At 35.9% G+C, this 20910-nt stretch overlaps 1 protein-coding gene across 2 annotated transcripts; it reads left to right on the top strand.

Annotated features, from left to right (window-relative positions):
• The first annotated feature begins 22 nt into the window (after positions 1-22).
• LOC100242137 (uncharacterized) lies at positions 23-20612 on the top strand. Of its 2 annotated transcripts, XM_002267590.5 has the most exons (19): positions 175-1994; positions 2300-2611; positions 2687-2926; positions 3047-3170; positions 3243-3400; positions 3543-4176; positions 5091-5155; positions 5237-5338; positions 5470-5612; positions 7493-7548; positions 9243-9904; positions 10616-10806; positions 10932-11238; positions 12257-12532; positions 12628-12737; positions 18691-19024; positions 19503-19916; positions 19995-20235; positions 20317-20612. In XM_002267590.5, exons 1-19 carry the CDS (start codon positions 423-425, stop codon positions 20340-20342), a joined length of 5967 nt encoding a protein of 1988 aa, XP_002267626.3. In that variant the 5' UTR covers positions 175-422; the 3' UTR covers positions 20343-20612. The 2 variants fall into 2 exon arrangements, with proteins under 2 accessions (XP_010661494.1, XP_002267626.3); XM_010663192.3 differs by lacking the exons at positions 18691-19024; positions 19995-20235; positions 20317-20612 and having other exon boundaries at positions 23-1994.
• Positions 20613-20910: the final 298 nt, after the last annotated feature.

Here is a 20910-nt window from a genome sequence, read left to right as displayed (position 1 = left end):
CCCTTCCCATTTCCCCCACACTCTCACAGCATCAAATACAAACAAACCCAAAATCCCTCTCAATTTCAATTGAAAACGTCCTCCAAGTAAAGAAAACAACTTTGCCAATAAGGCTGTTCTGAAAAACAAAAGCTCAATTCAATCCTATTCAAGCTTGGTTGTTTTGAATGTTCTCATTTTTTTTTTTTTTTTTTTTTTCTGTTCATCATACATTTTATTAAGAAGTTGAGAGATAAATAAGGGAATAAATAGGTAAAAGGTCCAAACTTTGAGTGACTTTTGATTGACTAGTGTTTCCTAGAGGCCAAACACCCATTTGAGTTTGAGGCGGTTTAGAGGCCTTTTCTTATGACGAGGTACAAAACAAAACGAAATTGGGAGATGGGGTATATTTCTCAATCGAGAATGAGAAGGCTTCAGCGATGACGAAGAAGCTGAGCGCACCTCCAATGGAGCTCGATCTCGACTCGTTCATACACCTCACAAGTGATGACGACGACGATGACGCTCTCAATAGGGTTCCTCATCGGACCGTTGATGAAATTCTCAACGATTCTGATTCTTCCTCATCATCGTTGTCACCTTCCGATCACTCCTACCTTGCAAAGCATTCTTCCCTTTTTGAGGATGCCAATGATTCTCGCGACGACGTCGTTTCTGTTTCTACCCCTAAAACCCTTTCCGATGAACGCCCCAAATCTGCTGAATCACTGAAATTCAACGAGATTGAGGACCGACTGGTTCAGTTCAAGGCCAATTCTTTAAGTCGGGTGAGAACCGGCGATCTTTCGGGGGATTCGTTTTCGTTGGGCCGGAGAGTTTCCCGGCCGTTGCCGCCGCTGTTTGGCAGTGTTAGATCGAATGCGAAGCCGGGGGCGGCGCTCGCGGCTGCTGCGGCCGCTTCGCGGCCTGTTCCGACTCCTCATGCCGCGGCGATCAAGTCGAGGAGAGCAGGTAGTGGTGCTCTGCAGAGGGTTTTAGATACTGAGGAATTGGGTGGCTCGGGTTTGGATAAATTAGGGTCTTCCAGTGATGTTTTGAATGGGGCGGGTTCCGAAATTGCTTCATCGGATTGGAAATCAGGCGAAGAGGATGATAAATTTGAAGATTTTCAGTCAGCTACAATTGAATGGACTGTGAAAGCAGATGTTGATGATAAAGTATCGGTTAAAGATGAGATTGTGGAAAGTTCACATAGGGATGGTGAAGTTTTCGACTTGGAAAAGGTACCAACAGAGGTGGTGCATACATTAGAAGAAGATGAATCAAGGGTTAATGATTCTGATGAAATTTTGTTGAATTCCAGTGCCGAAACAGGGCTTGCAGCTTCTCTTAGCATTGAGGAGGAGAGTTTTGATTTGAATGAGGGTTCTGCAATTTCAGGTTCGTATGATGTTAAAGATCAGAATATTGCATCTGATAATGTGGAAGAGACTGCTTCCAATTCCACATTTTTGGATGCTGCAAATTCTGCTGATAAGGATGAAAAGGTCAGGGAGGATTTGACATTGAAAACACAGGATCTAGAGCCAGTTGAGCCACCATCTACCGATGGTGAAGTGAATATTGCTGGTGATGATTGGAGTCCAAAAAGTGATGTTACCGAGCTTGTGGAAGAGAGATTGGGTCAGTTAGAGAGCAAGATGGGTAGTAAAAGGACAGAGAAGAAACCTCGCTTGAAGCCACTTGAATTGGCCGAAGAACTTGAGAAAAGTCAGGCTTCAACTGGTTTGCACTGGGAAGAGGGTGCTGCTGCCCAACCAATGAGGCTTGAAGGTGTTCGGAGGGGTTCAACAACATTGGGATACTTTGAGATTGACAACAACAACACTATTACACGGACAATATCATCTCCGGCATTCAAGCGTGATCATGGTTCGCCACAAGTCCTGGCAGTTCATCTTAACTTCATTGCAGTGGGAATGTCAAGAGGGGTTGTTATGGTTGTGCCCAGTAAATACTCTGCTTATAATGCTGACAACATGGATGCAAAGGTTGCTTCTATACATACTCCTGTGGCCCTTTTCTTTTTCATATCTTTAACCATTCCATCAAAATTATATTTCCTTTTAGATTTTTGATGTCATTGGGTTCTTAATGATTCTTGCTTTTATGTGGATATAAGAACCACTAGCAGAGTTTACAAAAAATGAAATCTTTTACAAGGAATTGCCTTTTTCTTGTTAGGCACATCCAGTAAAATTTAGAATTTTGTATTTCATGCACACTTATTGATATTTCATTTTAAGGATTTAGTTGTTGAGGTTTCACTTATTGAACAAAGCTTAATATATTACAGATCTTGATGCTTGGTTTGCAAGGGGAGCGGTCTCATGCACCAGTAACCTCCATGTGCTTCAATCATCAAGGGGACCTTCTCTTAGCGGGATATGGTGATGGTCATATTACCGTTTGGGATGTGCAGAGGGCAACAGCTGCAAAAGTAATTACTGGAGAACATTCAGCACCTGTAATACATACATTGTTTCTGGGGCAGGATTCTCAAGTTACTCGTCAATTTAAAGCAGTTACTGGTGATAGTAAAGGTCTGGTCCTGTTGCATGCTTTCTCAGTGGTTCCCCTGCTTAATAGGTTCTCCATCAAAACACAGGTATGGCTGGCATTGTAGTTATTCTAATTGATAGTCTCCTCATATTGGTGTTCTTATGTTTGTTGATTGAAACAGTGCCTTCTTGATGGACAAAGAACGGGCACAGTACTATCTGCTTCACCACTTCTTCTTGACGAATCTAGTGGAAGTTCTCTGATGTCCTCCCAGGGAAATGCTACAGGGTCAACCAGCAGTATTGGTAGCATGATGGGGGGTGTAGTTGGGGGAGATGCTGGTTGGAAACTCTTCAGTGAAGGCTCTTCTTTGGTTGAAGAAGGTGTGGTCATATTTGTCACCCATCAAACTGCTCTGGTGGTATGAAGTCCTCAGATGATTGCGCAAATTCCAAGTACCTTTTGTCTTGTAAATTGATGCTTGCATCTGTCTAGAGATCTCTTGATTGCAATGTGTTACAGCTGCATATCTTTGTTCCAGGTAAGGCTCAGTCCCTCATTGGAAGTCTATGCTCAGCTTAATAAGCCTGATGGGGTTCGAGAGGGTTCCATGCCTTACACTGCCTGGAAATGCATGACAATCCACTCACGAGGCTTGTCTACTGGTATGGATCATGGATTTTTTTTTAAAAGTATATTTTCTATTGATTGCTTTCTAAAATATGAATTTGTTGCAGAAAATACACCTGTGGAAGCATCTGAAAGAGTTTCGTTGCTTGCAATTGCATGGGATAGGAAAGTTCAGGTTGCAAAGTTGGTCAAATCAGAGTTGAAAATATATGGGAAATGGACTCTTGAGAGTACAGCAATAGGTGTGGCTTGGTTGGATGATCAGGTATCTTTTCTGCTTCTATTATATGCAAATTAGCTCAAATCCCTTCTTGTGAACACTCTACATGCATGTGAAGTGTTTTCTTAAAATATCTTTTTATACTTCATAAGATATAAGAGATGATAACAGTTGTATGCTTGCCCAGATCTTGGTGGTTCTTACATCAACAGGACAACTTTGTTTGTTTGCAAAGGATGGCACTGTGATTCATCAAACAAGTTTTGCAGTAGATGGATCTGGAGGAGATGATCCTGTTGCATACCATACTTATTTTACCAATATCTTTGGGAACCCTGAGAAAGCTTATCAGAATAGTATAGCTGTAAGAGGAGCTAGCATATATATACTTGGACCTGTGCATCTTGTTGTTTCTCGCCTTCTCACATGGAAGGAACGCATTCAGGTTCTGCGGAAAGCAGGTGACTGGATGGGTGCCTTGAACATGGCAATGACACTTTATGATGGAAATTCTCATGGTGTTATTGACCTTCCTAGAAGCCTGGAAGCTGTGCAGGAGGCCATAATGCCCTACCTAGTAGAGTTGCTTTTGTCATATGTGGATGAAGTATTTTCTTACATTTCTGTCGCATTTTGCAACCAAATTGGAAAGATGGAACAGTTGGATGACCCAAAGAATAGAGGCAGTTCTGTGCACTTTGAGATAAAAGAACAATTCACTCGTGTTGGTGGTGTTGCAGTTGAGTTTTGTGTTCATATCAAAAGGACTGACATCCTGTTTGACGAAATTTTCTCAAAATTTGTGGGTGTTCAACATAGAGGTATTTTCAAATTAATTTTCCTTGGGTATTAAATGCTTCCCTTAAGTATGCTAAATTTTGAATTGAAGTTTGGATCTCTGGATGATATTATATGTGAATCCAGAGCTATTCCAGATTGCTCTCTTGTATCCATGTATATATATTGATAAATAAAGACTCAAATTAAATTAAGAAGAGCCGCCAAAAGAGCCACTCAAGGTATACGAGAAACAAACCTCCCTCACCACTAAGGCTCAAACAAGCGAAAACAGAGGAAGAACTACAACAAGTGCCCACTCATTCAAAAAAACTTAATAAAGTTAATGGACAGTCATCTATAAACAACTTAGACTTTGACCACAGAAAGCAAACAAAATCCCTTTTTAGATTTTGGGCAGAAAAAAACCTTGTTATTGAATGCAATTTTGTTCCTTGCCTTCCAAACTGTTCAAAACAAACATAAAGAGCTTGCGCTTTTTGCCAACAAAAGAACCATGCCATCCCAGCATAGTATCTCTAACTAATGAAGATAGCACCCAAGACACCCCAAAAAAACACCTCCTATAAAACCCTTGTCTTTTCACAATGGAGAAGCAAATGATCTATGGATTCTTCATGCTCAAGGCACAAGCAAATATTTATATTTCATTGAGTGAAAGAATTCTAGTGATATTTATACCTTAGTATGCTCCTTGAGAATGATTAATCCATTTTTTCTCTTTTATAGGACAAGACAAATAGTTTCCAGGAAAGGTGTTTTTCACATTTGTTTTTTTCTGGTTAAATTTTTTTTCAGTCCAGTCTGTTTTAAGCTGCTATGCAATTGTCTATGAAGTTTGTGAGTTGTTCCATGATCCTAATTCGTTTTCCTTAGGCGCAATTGAGCATTACTTTCTGATTTATTTACTTTCTAATGCTCTAATCTTGTAAATCAGACACATTTTTGGAGCTTTTGGAACCATATATATTGAAGGACATGCTTGGATCTCTTCCTCCTGAGGTATTGCATAATGTTGAAATGCCTGGCCTTTTTGGAGCCATTGTTGTAGATACTAATATGCTGTAATTTTTTGGTCTGAAGATTATGCAAGCACTGGTGGAGCATTATAGCAGCAAAGGGTGGTTACAACGAGTTGAACAATGTGTTCTTCACATGGACATTTCTTCATTGGATTTCAATCAGGTCATACAAGATTTGCTGATCTTTCTCAATTGTTGTGTTATTGAACCATTGAATGATTTGTGATCATTTAGTTTCATTCTCCCTTTTCCTTCTTCATGCCTAGTTGCTAATTATTCTAAGTTGCCTTGCAGGTTGTCAGGTTATGCCGGGAACATGGATTGTATGGTGCCCTGATATATCTTTTTAATAGAGGTTTAGATGATTTCAAAGCACCATTAGAGGAGCTTTTGGTCGTTTTGCTAAATAGACCAAGAGAAAGTGCTTCTTCCCTTGGGTATGTTGTGCTGGTCTCTCTGCTGATCAATTGACCACTTGTTTCCTTGCTAGTTTGCTTCTGTTTATAATTTCTTCACATTCCATTAATGACAGTACTGACTTAAACCTATAACATGTGCTTTCCTTATGGAACATGGTGAGGCATGGAGGTTTCCTTGTATTCTTGTTGCTAAGTAATTTCTGTTTGTGACAAACCCTAATTTTAACATTGTATAAAGTAAAATTAGAAGTAAAGCATATGTTAGCACTAATTTTATCCAATTAACTCATGAATTGAGTACCTTAGTCTCAAGCAATTTTTTAAAAGGGTAAAGGTGGTCTTAAGAGGTATTTTGCCCAAATGGGGTGAAGCGTAAGCCTCAACTTAAACAAAAAAAAAACTAAAATTAAAAAAAATAATAATAATTTATAATAGTAAAATGAAAATAAAAAATCTCAAAAATCAGAAAAATACTAATAAAATCACATGAAAATGTGTCTCAATGGTTCTGTTTTCAGGGTTTTTTCCCCCTTGTAAAGAAACTAACAACTATTTGTATTTGTCCCTTTTATGACAGCTATAGTTTTGATGTGAATTTCAACTTCCAGCTATAAAATATGTTGAGACTCATGGTTAAAGCAAATCTAATGTCAATGACCAAATGATTTATCGTAAACTATTATGTGATTTCTATTGATGTTGTATTAGAACATAAATAAGATACACATTTGAAAGATGAAGTAAAAAAACACAGTTTGTATAGCCAGTCCTGGTTGCTTAAGAATTTGAATCTCATGCTTTTAGATTGAAGTAATTTTGAAGAAGGATCTCACACAAGTTTTGTACTTTTTCTTTACCTGGTGCAAATTGTTAAATTCCCAAATGGTTGCTTCTTGAATTTTGTTGAGAACCAATTTCATCCTTTGGTAGCAATCCTTGTTCAATTTTAAGCTACTAAGAAATCTAAGACCTGCATATCCAACCAATACATAAATTCTGTAAGCAAGTTCCCACATGATTTATGCTACCTTATTTTATTCTGAAATAAAATTTAAGAGTAATGCAGCATTAGTTTGATTACAAAGTTTCGGGCGTTCAAATTGATGTTATAGCATGTTTGACTTCTAACACACTACCCATTCTTTAACTATTTTTGAGGTTCTTGGATTAAGCCTGATACTAACCATTATTTAACTTCTTGTTGAATATTTTCTTATTTTCTTTGCTGGCCTGTAATTAATTCATCACTTCCATTTCGTCCTCTAATAGAAAAATGTTGCAATATCAATATTTTGTTCCTAAAACTTAGGATAGTGTTTTAAATTACTAAAAATCTTAAGCTATATGAGTTGTAACAAGTTATAAAACAAAGTGACAACTCGAGTTAGATACAGTTATAAATAACAGTCAGCAGTAGAGTTCATCCTTTAAAGGGTGGAAAATTTAGTATGGAGGTTTATCGCACTCTCAATTGAACATTTTATCACTTGGATCCAGCATTTGCTAACTAGTATGCAAAATTCAGGATATTGAGGCCACTGATGAAAACTTTTTATATAAGGCCTTGTTTGACAAGATTCTTGTTATTGATAACATCTTTCAGAGGTTATTTAATCCTTGACAAGTGCAATGTTCTGATAAACAGCAGAATGTGTTGTAATCTTACTGTTATTATGTTATTAGCAAAACAATATTATTTTGTATGTTACTAAGTTTTTTGACTTCATATGATTAGGTTTCTATTACCAAATTTAAGTGGTTACTGGAAAGAGTACAGGATACTTGTTTGTCTGAAATATTGCCTTTTGGGCCTTGGGAATTCTTTTTTGACTTTATATGATTAATTTTCTATTACTACGTTTAAGTGGGTCACCGTATGTTATGGATTTTGGAAACAGGTACAGGATGCTTGTTTATCTGAAATATTGCTTCTCCGGTCTTGCTTTCCCTCCAGGTATGGATTTAAGTCGAGCTATTCCAAGAATTCACTGTGTAAATGAACTTAATGATGATGGTGATATGGATCCATATTGACTCATATACAATATTGAATAAATGAGCTGGCCATTCTCATTAAGATGGTTTTGTGAGAAGTTGATTTACTCCATAGTGATTAAACACTTGTGATACAACAATAGTAAACATTTTTTTTTAATTTTTTTTTAAATTTATTTTATATTTTATATTTTTTTTATGTAAATCAATATATATCATCGATAGGGTCCTTATCTTAAGTGTCTTGCAATCTATATACAATATATGACACAAGACACGATATGGCAATACAGCAATATAAAACACATTCAATTATTTTAATAGTTTCTAAGAAAAATCATATTTGGAAAAAAAAAAAAAACTTATATTAATCATTTAAAATGTATTTTATTATCAGAAACTGATAATACAAAGGAAAGGGTGAGGCAAAATAATCTTACATAAAAAGGTTACATATTTGTTTTCAGAGGCGCACATAAAAGATTGAAACTTGAGTAAATTTATTCTTGTAGTGAATATTGGAAGTTGTTATTTGAATGTTGACTTTGACTTGATTGTGTATAAATACTCTCACTTGATGTGTTAATTTTTCCTTTTGCCTCCTATGTATGAAAGTTGTGCCCCCTTTTCATTAGGTACTTTTGATATGATTTAGATTGCCTATTAGAAAAATATATTAGTTCTTTTTTTTTTTTTGTGTGTGTGTGCGGATTTCTTCTTCTTTGGGGAGGGAATGACGATGAGCTGGAAGAGTTAGAACTTTGAAGGTGGCACATAAACAAATGCATATCAGGAACACATACAAGTATACATTACTAGTTGGATCTTGGGACTAAAATTTATGGTTAAAAATTTGGAAGTTTGTTTTGGATGTTTTATGATGAATTGGTACATTAAAATTTCATATTTTGTTAAATTGGATTTGCAAAAACTACTGGGTTCAATGGATTCATATATGAAGAAGATTTGGATCAATATATTCTATTCAACACAGGTGGGAGAAGAACCCAGTTGTTATTCTTAAAAAAATAGAGGATTCTATGATAAAGTAGAATATTTCTGTGCTTTTAACTATGAATAAAAAAAAACCTCTTTTGATCTTACTATCTTCATGAAATGCATAATATGCGGCTCTATGCTTTATTCTTCTGTTGTATATGTAGTTTGTATATGTATGCATATGCTTTTCTATTTTTACTTCTTGTTTTGTAAAAATCCATATAATACACCATACAATACATGATAAGGAAGATTAGAAGAATGAAACTTATCAGAGAAAAGAAAAATAGAAGAATGGTATGCAATATGATTTATGAGCAAACAATTAAGCCAATGAATCATCTATGAGACATTGATGTGGATGCTATTTAGCTTCTTGTCATGTAAATATGTCAGGACTCTGAATAATTTCTAAATGATTTATTTTCTTCTATGTTTTAATTTCCAGGTGTGATAAAGAATAACCAAAGTACTAAAAGAATAATGTTCGAAGATGTATATATTTGAACATAAAACTTTGTGCTAGGTTCCAAAATTAACCTTCTTCTTATACCTTTGTTTAAGATGTATCACTTTTACTACTTGGTTTCCAATATGCATGGAAGAGTTTAACTTTATAGAGGGCACTGAAGCATTAAATTATTTATTTTGCAGGGCATGGAACTCTTCCCCCTACACGCTTGCCATCTCTTAGAACAGAACTTGTTCAGTTTCTACTGGAGGATTTGAATGCCCTTAATTCACAAGCAGTTTCAAGTCTGTCATCCACCAGAGCTCTCCCCAACCTGTATCATCTCTTAGAGTTAGATACTGAAGCTACTTTAGATGTTTTGAGATATGCTTTTGTAGAAGATGAAATTACAAAACCTGATGTTTCTTTGCATGATTCAACTGATGCAAATATGGAGGCTGGGAAAGAAATTGATTTGATGGGTGAAATCCAGAATTTATTGGTTCAAAATACAGTAAATGCTCTTATTCATATTCTTGATATCTCCCAAAAAAATAGGTCTTCTGGCAGCAGTGATATTGGGTCATTAGAGTTATGGCCTTCAAAGAAAGACATGGGTCATCTATTTGAGTTTGTTGCATACTATGTTGCATGTAAAAGAGCTAATGTCTCAAAAACTGTACTGAGTCAGATTTTGGAGTACCTGACTTCGGAAAATAAACTTCCACAAAGTTCCTCCAAAGAAAGTGTTGGTACTTTGAAAAGAAGAGAGAAACAGGTGCTTGCACTTTTGGAAGTAGTGCCTGAAAAAGATTGGGATGCATCTTACGTGCTACATCTATGTGAGAAAGCAGAGTTCTACCAGGTATTTTTTCCTGTGGCAAACCTTCTTGTTACTTTGTCACAGGCATTGCAAGGATATGAAATTTTATATTTGGTTGTAATCATTTCTAGATTTACTAGTTATAGGTTAGGCAAATTAACAATTTTAGTTAAACATATACTTTATTCACTTAGAAAATCATATGGCAACTTGAATAGAATCTATAGAATATGGGAGAGAATTTTTGAGCAGTATCAGAATATCAATCCCTTCATACAATTTAATAGACATTATTTTGTAAATGCACAAGGCCCAAATTGATTGCATTAATAATAGTTGATTGGCCTTTGTGGCTTGCCTCAAGTGGTAATAGGTTGGGCAAGGTTTGTGGGAGGTTTCAGGTTTAAGTCCCAATGGGGATAAAAATTTTCCTGCCAAAAAAAAAGGTTGATTGATTATGGTGAGGCTTTTGATTGATTGTATGAGCAGTAGAAGAGAGAGGAAGTGGAAGATAGAAACAAATCCTTGGCAGCTACTCTTATATATTTTGATGTTTGTGCATGATGGATTAAAAAGAATGTGAAATTTTCATTTTGAATAAAAAAAAATTTATTTTTAAATTTTTATTATTTGCAAGTTAGGCCCTTTTCAATTTCCATTATTTTATGGAGGCTTTTTGTTAGATGAACATTTTACTGTTATCCCAACCTTTTAATATCAGTATTGATTCACCAGATCCTTTCTCATTTTCAGGTTTGCGGTTTAATTCATTCTATCAGGCATCAGTATCTTACTGCTTTAGATAGCTATATGAAAGATGTGGATGAGCCTGTTCATGCTTTCTCCTTTATCAACCATACATTGTCACAGCTTAGTGACACTGAATCTGCTGCTTTTCGGTCAGCAGTCATTTCTCGAATTCCAGAGCTGGTAAACTTAAGCAGGTATGGATATTTTCTGGAGTTATCTTGGATCTGTGTTTCACATAATTTGCGTGGATTCTGTTTTAACCGTGAAGCTTGTTTTTCCCCCTTCTGATTGATTTCATTCTTTGTTTGATCTTTTGCAGAGAGGGCACATTCTTTTTGATCATCGATCATTTTAATAAAGAGAGTCCACATATCCTCTCTGAACTTCGTTCTCATCCAAAAAGCCTATTCCTTTATTTGAAGACGGTCATTGAGGTTCACTTATCTGGCACCCTCAACTTTTCTTGTTTACAAAACGACGATACAATGGATGCTTCTTGTGGACGTAGGGTGAAGAATCAGTTATATGGACTTGAGGCCTACTTGGAAAGGATATTGGATTTCCCAAAGCTACTACTTAATAATCCAGTTCATGTAACTGATGAAATGATAGAACTTTATCTTGAGGTGAGCACTTCACAATTATGCATAGAATACTTGATTAAGATGATCAAATTTTGATTTCTGAATATGCTTTTGTTCATTCATGTCTTTCACTCTTTTTTTTTTTGTTTCTTAAGGTTATTGGATCTTCGTTAGCATTGTTAAATCATCTGCTTTGTCCACTCAAGCAGTCAAATCAGCAAAGTTTTATCCCAATGATATGGGATTTGGCTATGCAACTATTAACTGGGTCATCTTATCTCTTTGATCTAGTCATTTATGTCATTTTATACTCCCTCATGCCATATTCTTTTTAGTCTTCCCCTTCTCTATGTTATAGTGGCAAATTTTCTGTTCATCATTTGATCATGTTAGACAACCAATTTTCCCAAAAGCTTAAGCTTGTAGGATTTGGGCATAGAATGCATATAATGCACTCTAATATCCTCCCTCACATGTAGCCTCCTTTGGACTTACATTGTTGGTTTAATAAATTGGGGAAATAAAATAACCTCCTTTTGGGCTTAATAACTTGAGCAAATGAATATCCTTCTTCCAAATGAGGCTTCAATACCATGTTAGACAACCAATTTTCCTAAAAGCTTAAGCTTGTAGGATTTGTGCCTTATATCATGTGCTTTAATAGATCATCCCGGTGTTTGAGCTCCAAGTATGTGGTTTGTCTAGACATGGTAGTAGCCAGTCCTGAACTGACCATTTTTCCTAACAATAAATTTTGTCACAACATTGGATATCAAGAGGTTTTCTCTGATTTTCTTCCACTGATATCTCATAGCAGCCAATTTTCTCACTTTTATTGTTAATCAAAATGCTAGCTCACACTTCTTGCAACTGAATTCGTTTCTAACATTATTTTTTGCCATGCACCCATCTCAATAGCCTTCTTTCTTCATTTTTTTTTTAAGGCTCATACAGATGATGTTCAGGGAGCATATAAAAGGAGTATGTAGCATATTTAGTATAAAGCATGGCTGGTGATTGCACATCAGGTTTCTAAATAAGCTCCATTTTTCTTTTGCAGCTATTATGTCAGTATGAGCACACCTCGGTTCTCAAATTCTTGGAAACTTTTGAAAGCTATAGAGTAGAACACTGTTTACGCTTGTGCCAAGAGTATGGAATCATTGATGCAGCTGCCTTCTTGTTAGAGAGGGTTGGTGATGTTGGAAGTGCTCTTTTACTTACTCTTTCTGGCCTCAATGATAAGTTCAATGTGCTCGAGACTGCTGTGGGAAGTATACTTTCTGAGAAGGCTTCTTCTGTGGATCATTTGAACACTGTTTTAAAGATGAAGGAGGTCTGTAGAAGTGCATTTTGAACTGGAAAATATACTGAGCATTCTATGTGTGGTCAACAAACAAACTTATTTCTTTTGTGGTCATTTACTTGCAGGTGAGTGACATATATGATATATTACATACCTGCATTGGACTATGCCAGCGGAACACCCCTCGTTTGGTTCCTGAGGAGTCAGAATCCCTCTGGTTCCAGTTGCTTGACTCGTAAGTTAAAAACCCATCACTTATCCGCTATGTTTGGTTCTTGGAAAATTTGAGGGAAAATACGAGGGAAAAAAATAGAGAAGAAAAATGAAAGGAAAGAAGAAGTGAAATGAAAAATATATTCAAAATTAAGAAATTAGTTTTATATGTTTTTTAAAACTAATTTTGCTTATTTTTCTTTTTCTATATAAAGATTGAATAATTTTAAAATACATATTTTAAAAATAATTTTAATTATATTTTGAAAGTTTTTGTAGGGAGAAAAATAGTTTCCTTCATTAAATTAAAATTGAAATAATACATGGAATAAATAGAGAGATCTTACACCAGAATTTCAACCTCCCTAGAAAATAGGAACTACTCAAATAGAAAAAACAATTCTAACAACTTCCTGATGTCCCTAATTTTCAATTCTAACAATTCTAACTTTTCGTCACTTTCCTGAAGTTGGAGCATGGAGATCTATCATGCCCAACTTGCTGATTAGATAATCAAAGTTAGGTTGCATGAGTCCCTTAGTTAAAATATCTGTTGTTTGTTGTGTGGTCTGAACAAATGGCAAACAAATAACACTGGCTTCATGTTTCTCCTTTATCAAGTGTTGGTCAATCTCTATATGCTTGGTCTTGTTGTGTTGTACTGGGTTATGAGCAATGTTGATTGTTGCTTTGTTATCATAGTATAGTTTCATGGGACACTTGATAGATTTCCTTAGCTTCTTTAGGACTTGGTTTAACCACAATATTTCACATATTTCATGTGTTTGGGTGACAACATTTTATTTTTTGCTTCTCTAAGTAACTAGATTACCCCAAACAAAGGTGCAGTACCTTAAGGTGGATCTTCTATCTATGATGGATCCGACCCAACCTGCATCAGTATAGACTTCCATGCTTTGTTGTTCATCCTTCCTAAAGAATAACCCTTTCCAGGTGTGCTTTTTAAATACAATAAAATCTTATAGACGACTTCAAGATGTTCTACATATGGGATGTGCATAAACTTGCTCACCACATTAACAACGAAGGCAATATTTGGTCGAGTGTAGGATGAATAGATTAGCTTGCCCACCAATCTCTAGGATCTTGCAGTATTCGAAAGAATTTCCTCCCCTTTTTTCTTGAGCTTCACATTTGGATCCATGGGAGTATCTAAGGGCCTTCAACCACTCATTCCTATCTCTCTCAAAAGGTCTAGTATGTATTTTCGTTGAGATACAACAATCCCTTTCTTAGAACATGCCACTCCCATACCAAGGAAATATCTCAATGACCCAAGATCTTTAGTCTTGCACTTTGAAGCTAAACTCTTCTTTAACCTGTCCATCTCCATTATATTATTACTCGTGAGAGTGATGTCATTTACGTAGACTATTAGAATTGCGACCTTCCCTTTGACCAAAAACTTCATGAACATAGTGTAATCTGTTTGTCCTTGAAGGTAGCCTTGCCTTTTAACTAATCAAGTAAACTTCTCAAATCATGCTCTAAGGGATTGCTTAAGTCAATATAAGGATTTTTTTTTCAATTTTCACACCTTGGAATTAAACCTTTCTTCAAAGCCAAGAGGGGAATCCATGTATACCTCCTCCTCTCAATTGCCATTGAGAAAGACATTTTTAACATCAAGTTGCTGCAGAGGTCAATCTAAATTGGCAGCAATGGACAAGAGCACTCTTACTATATTCAGCTTTGCAACCAATGCAAACGTCTCTGAGTAATCAATGCCATATGTATGAGTGGAACTCTTGGCCACCAATTGAGCTTTATATCTTTCCAATAAGCCATCAGAGTTGTATTTAACCATTAAACACCCACTTGTAGTCAATAGTAGACTTACGTTTAGGTAAGGTTACTACCTCCCAAGTTTTGTTCTTCTTAAGAGCCCTCATTTCTTCAAAGACAACTTCCTTCCACTCAGAAACATTTAAAGCATCATGTGCATTCTTGGAAATGTCTACATTGGAGATTTGTGAGGTAAAAGCAATAGGAGATGATGATAGGCATTCATAGGATACAAAATTAGACATAGGATGTTTAGTATAAGATCAAACACCCTTTCGACGGGCAATAGGAATATCAAGATTACCATGACTCGGATTGTGATATGGAAGGAGAACCTGACTCAGGAAGAGTTTTACTTGACTTGAGATTTGAATGTTGATTTGTTCTCAGATCAGATTCATGGCATTGTTACAAAGTGGAGAGTTATCCTTTCCTTGAATTTTGTTCTTCCTTGAGTAGAAAATACCCTTAAAAATTTTCCCACTTGATTTGTTTCCAGCATCTATTCCCTTGTGAGTTTGATTGGTTAATGACATTAAGGTGGGCTGTCATGTAGTTTCAATACCTAAAATATCAATTTCCAAGGTTGGTTGAGGAGGAGAAGGTTGTTCAATAGGTTCGGGTTGTGGAGTAGGAGTTTCATCACTACTTGATCCTATATTAGGTTGTGCATCATTACTACCCAAGCCTACAATCTGAAACACATCTACAAGATCCAAACTTTCACTTGTATTCTCCCTCTGAAGATGAGTGTTACAAAAATATGATTTTGTTTTAAAAAAAGTTCACATCCATGGAAACAAACATTTTTTTTTTTCGAAATGGGATCAAAACACTTGTACCCCTTTTGTGTTGGAGAATAGCCAACATAAACACATTTTTTGGTTCTAGGATCAAGTTTTGTATAGTTGTGATTGTGGACATGAACAAAAGTAATGCAACCAAAAATTTTTAAGGGTAAATTTGTTGAAACCCATGATGTAGGAAAGGAATTTTTGACATGGGAGGGAGTTTGGAATTTTAAAACTCTTGTTGGCATTCGATTAATCAAATAGGTTGTTGTAAGAATTGCCTCTCCCCATAAATTCTTAGGAACTTTTGTTGAAAGTGATTGAGCCATTTCCAAAAGGTGTTTATTTTTTCTTGCAACCACTCCATTTTGTTGTGGTGTGTCATTACAAGAATTTTGATGCACTATATCATTTTCAAAAAAATATTTTCCTAAGATTGTGTTGAAATATTCCTTTCCATTATCACTTCTAAAAACTTGAATGTTGAAACTATGTTTGAACCATTGCACAAAATTTTTAAAAACTTGTTCAATTTCATATTTTTCTTTTAAAAAAATACGCCTAACATATTCTTGTGTGATCATCAATGGAAGGAGCAAACCATCTTTTACCTGAAAGTGTACTAACCCTAGATGGTCCCCAAACATCAATATGAACAACAAAAAACAGTTTAAAGGGTTTATAAGATTGTAAAGGAAAATATGTAAGACAGTGTTTTGCTAACACGCTTCACACTGAAACAAAGATGGGTCTTATTGTTAAACACATTTGGAAACTAATATTTCAAATATCAAAGTTGGGATGACTTAGCCTAAGATGCCATAATGTTATTTCATTTTCACTAAAATAAAAACAAATTCAAAACAAGTATTTTGAGATTGTCTTCTCAATTCAGTCCCATCTTCGAAGAAGTAGAGTCCCCCACTTTGTCTAGCACTATCAGTCATCCTCCTTGAGTTCAAATCCTGAAACTCATATTGAGATGGGAAAAAATTAGCTTGACACTTTTGATCTTGTGTTAGTTTACTAACAAACAATAAATTGTAAGACAAATTTAGAACATGAAAGACATTATGAAGTGTGAGAGATGAGGAGATGACAATTGACCTTTTTTCAGCTGTAGCCAAAAGTGAGCCATCGACTATCTTAACTTTTTGATTTCCTGCCCACGGACTATAAGATGAAGATGGCTTTGATGAACTAGTCATATGATCAGTTGCACCAGCATCTATGATCCATGGGCAATTAGAATTGACGCTAATAAGGGTTGTGGTAAGATAATTGCCTTTCTAAGCTAATGAACAAGAAGGTGGTTGATTTGTTTGGGATGATTGAAGAAGTTTGCACAGTTAATCTATTTGTTCCTTTGTGAAAGGAAGATTCTCTGAGGAAGTTTGTTACCCTTGATCGGTACTTCCGACCTGAAAAGCATAACCTTCATTCCTTGATCTCTTCTTCCAATTTTGTGTCTCATTGCGTATCTTCTAGTAGATGCCATAGATGTTTGTAGTGGTCACACCATGGTTTTTCTGTTCGTTTGGCATCCTTTTTTTTTATCCTTCATGATTGTGCCCCTTAGAGATAAGAGTAGAGTTCTCAGTTTCAAGACTTGCCTTTGGTGTAGGGTTGCTTAACATAACATAACATGTTGTCAACCTTTTTTTTTTTTTAAGGCAAAAGAGCAATATGGATTAAAGAGCCAAAAAATGCTACACCAAGTACACAAGAAGTATACATGTGCACTCCAAAGAAAAAACAATAAATCCCTCCCCTTATTGGTAACCTAACCAATCAATAAAAGCAATCATAGAGAAGGACTCTTGCCTTAGACCCCCTTTGATTCATTCTAAAAAGTTACACAGAAAAGATAACTTTAGCTCTTAATCTGAAACCTCAACATTTTCAAAAGCCCTTCTATTCTTCTCTTTCCAAATAATCCAAAACAAACAAAAAGGAGAAAAATTCCATGCCTTCTTTCTCTTTTTTCCAATGGAGCCGCTGTGTCAACTAAGATGTGTTGCTTGGATTGAGGCATGCAACACCCAAACCACGCCAAACAAGGAGAAGACCAATTGTCATAACAAACTTGCCATAGAACCAACTTCATCTACCTTCTTCTCTTCTAACTTAAGAGAAAACCTCACGAATAGTTGGTAGTGATTTTTGACCTGGAGTCCGCTCTCTTACCTCATCCAAGTCTTTGTTGAGTCCAGCTAGGAAGACAAAAACTTTGTCATTTTCCTCTCTCTTCATGTGTTTTACACTGTTGTTATGATAGTCTCCTTCATCGTCATAGCACAAATCTAGTTTTTGTCATAGTGCCATCATTTCATTGTAGTACTCGGTTACTTAATAATCTCCTTGCTTTGACTTACAAAGCTTGGATTTCATCCCGAATATTTGAGACAAGTTTTCTAAATATTTGAGACAAGTTTTCCAAATCCGAGTATGTATCACAAACTACGTCCCATACATCTTTAGTAGTTGGTAAAAACAAAAAAGGCTTTCCAATTTCAAGCTCTTAGACTTGATGAACCAGACAATTATCATGAAGTTCTCAGATCTCCATGCCTTCATATTTAGATTGTCGGTTGCTAGCCTTTTTACTTCACCAGTTAAATGGCCAAATTGTCGTTTTCCATCAATCACCTACTTCACTTATTGAGCTCATTCCATATAATTTTTATCTTTCAATTTATGAATAATTAAATGAAGATAGTTGGAATTTTCTGGGCTATTGAATGAAACAGCAGGGCTAAACTAAGTACCCTCCAAAGCTTCCTCTGTTGACAAATTTTGATTTCAGAGTCAAAGCTTTAATACCATGAAAGTTTTCATGGCGAGAAAAATAGATTTTCTCATTAAATTAAAATCAGAATAGTACATGGAATAAATAGACAGAGATCTGACTCCAAAATCTCAACCTCCTTAGAAATTAGGAACTACTCAAACAGAAAAAACCAAATCTAACAACTCTCTAATATCCCCAATATTCGAATTTATTAATAGAAAAACTAACTAGCAAATTCCCCAGCTTTTCGTCATATTTGATTTTCTTTTGTATTTTTCATGGTAAATTAACTATGATAAAATTGTTTTTCTTAGTGTTTTTTTCCCCTTTTCTTTCATGCTTTCCGAGGTGCTACCTGTGACTTGGCATGGGAGAGGGGGGGAATTTTTTGAAATCCACCATCAGCTGATACACGATTTCATCATTCTATGGTTGTTAAAGCTTTTATTCATGGCTTGCTAGTTTCCAGATGTGTAACTAAACTAAGAATGAAATTAATATACTTTCATGAATGCACATACAATTTTATGTTGAATCATATGTTGTCACATTCCTTACATTGCTGATAATCCTGAGTTTGAATATAGGTTCTGTGAACCTTTGATGGATTCATATGATGACAAAATAGTTTCAGAAGTAGAAAAACCTGTTGGAATACTAGCTGAATCCTTGGAAACACAAGCAGGTGATGAGGCATGCCTGAATAAGTGGAGTATCCCAAAATCCCATCAAGGTGCTCATCTTCTGAGGAGATTGTTTTCTCAATTTATCAAAGAGATTGTTGAGGGAATGGTAGGATTTGTTCGCCTTCCAGTAATCATGTCGAAACTCCTCTCTGACAATGGGAACCAGGAGTTTGGTGATTTTAAAGTGACCATATTGGGAATGCTGGGAACTTATGGCTTTGAAAGAAGAATTCTGGTATGTCTACCTTTTAAGCACATTTGCACTTAGTAGGTATATGGCCTGATCCAGGTGTTCATGTGTAGAAATCCATATAGCTCTAGGTTATAATTGAGTCTTTGTTGTATGTAGATTAGCTGAAAAATTTAACTTAGCTCAACAAGTATCTTATGTGATCCTTGAATTCTTAAATGATAGTTGTTTCAGATCGAGAGAATAGCAAGTTCCATCTAAAGATTTCTGCTTTACCAGAAATAAGCAGCAAACCCTGCATCGAGGCGTTTAGTTACTTACAGATCTTTCTCTGCATATATCCTTACATTAGGCATAAGATAATTTTTTTGCTTTTTGTGCACGCATCCTTTCTATTGGAGGAATAATTTTATTTTTTCTTCAATATAGGTTATCAGCTACTGATTCAGCTGTTCTTGTTGTCGATCATGATTCAATAACTTTTATACTGATTTAACCTGTGCCTTTTTTTTTTATGTGTTAGGACACCGCCAAATCCCTGATAGAGGATGATACATTCTACACCATGAGCTTGCTCAAGAAGGGAGCTTCTCATGGATATGCACCCAGGAGCCTAATATGTTGTATATGTAATTGCCTTTTCACTAAGAATTCTTCTAGCTCTAGCATTCGAGTTTTCAATTGTGGTCATGCTACTCATCTTCAATGCGAACTTCTGGAAAATGAGGCATCAAACAGAAGTTCTTCAGTTGGATGCCCTGTTTGTCTGCCTAAGAAGAAGACTCAGAGATCTAGAAGCAAATCAGTTCTCATGGAGAATGGACTGGTGAGCAAGGTTCCATCAAGAAAGACCCAACAAGCTCAGGGGACTATTGTTCTTCACCCACATGAAAATGATGTGTTAGAGAATCCTTATGGACTTCAGCAAATCCCACGGGTAAACCAAACTCTGATCTTTTTCCTCTTTTCCTATATTATTCAGTCATTGTCAACTAACTAGTTCTGGATGCTGTAGTTTGAGATCTTGAATAATCTTCAGAAAGATAAGAGAGCAATCCAAATTGAAAACCTGCCCCAGTTGAGACTTGCACCACCAGCTGTTTATCATGAAAAGGTGGCAAAAGGAATTGACTTTTTAACCGGAGAAAGTAGTAGCGCCCTTGCAAAAATAGAAAAACCAAGTAAAACCAGGCAACTCAGGGAGCTGAAAGAGAAGGGATCATCAATCCGTTTCCCTTTAAAGTCAAGTATATTTGGTGAGTTATGTTACCAATTCTTGTTTTAGATGCTAAAGTTCAGCCGTTTCCATTTCTGACTCATGGAGGACATTTTTGTAGGCAAGGAGAAAACCAGCAAGCGGTGACAAAGGATGACAGAAGAGCATCATGTATAGACTAACAATACTGAAGATGAACTCCATCCAAAGCTAAAATAACCAAACCACGTGAACTGCCTTTTTGACCCCTTTGATCTTTTCGATTGCTTGAAAGTAGGCATTTGATCTTTTTTGGTATCTGTTTTGTGTTCATATCAAACAACTGTTGTAACTGTTTTAAAATTGTAATGAATTTATACATGATATTAGAAAAATGAGGCCTTATTATGTAATGAAATGAGAAGAGAATTACACCAATGATCAAAGGAATACTTTTCTTGGTGACAAGGTTAGATTTTGTAACCTGCAACCAACTTGTGACAGGAATGAAGAATATAGGATAAGGTTGTAGTACTTATAGATTTAGATTGGTAATGTATTTCAAGCTGAAAGCTGCCTTCGTGCCTGAACACAGCTTAAACTGCATAGAACCATGCTTAGAAGGCCATACAATGCCCACTATGGGTGGATGCCCCTCCAGCTGTGTCTTTAAGATTAGTTATTCATGTAAATCATTAGGTTCACACAAGAGGGTGTAAATTAAATATACTTTTAT

This window comes from Vitis vinifera, chromosome 15 (assembly GCF_030704535.1).
Source record: "Vitis vinifera cultivar Pinot Noir 40024 chromosome 15, ASM3070453v1".
NCBI lineage: Eukaryota > Viridiplantae > Streptophyta > Magnoliopsida > Vitales > Vitaceae > Vitis > Vitis vinifera.
Note: the sequence above shows the minus strand (reverse complement) of the source record. Positions and strands in the feature narration are given on the sequence as shown.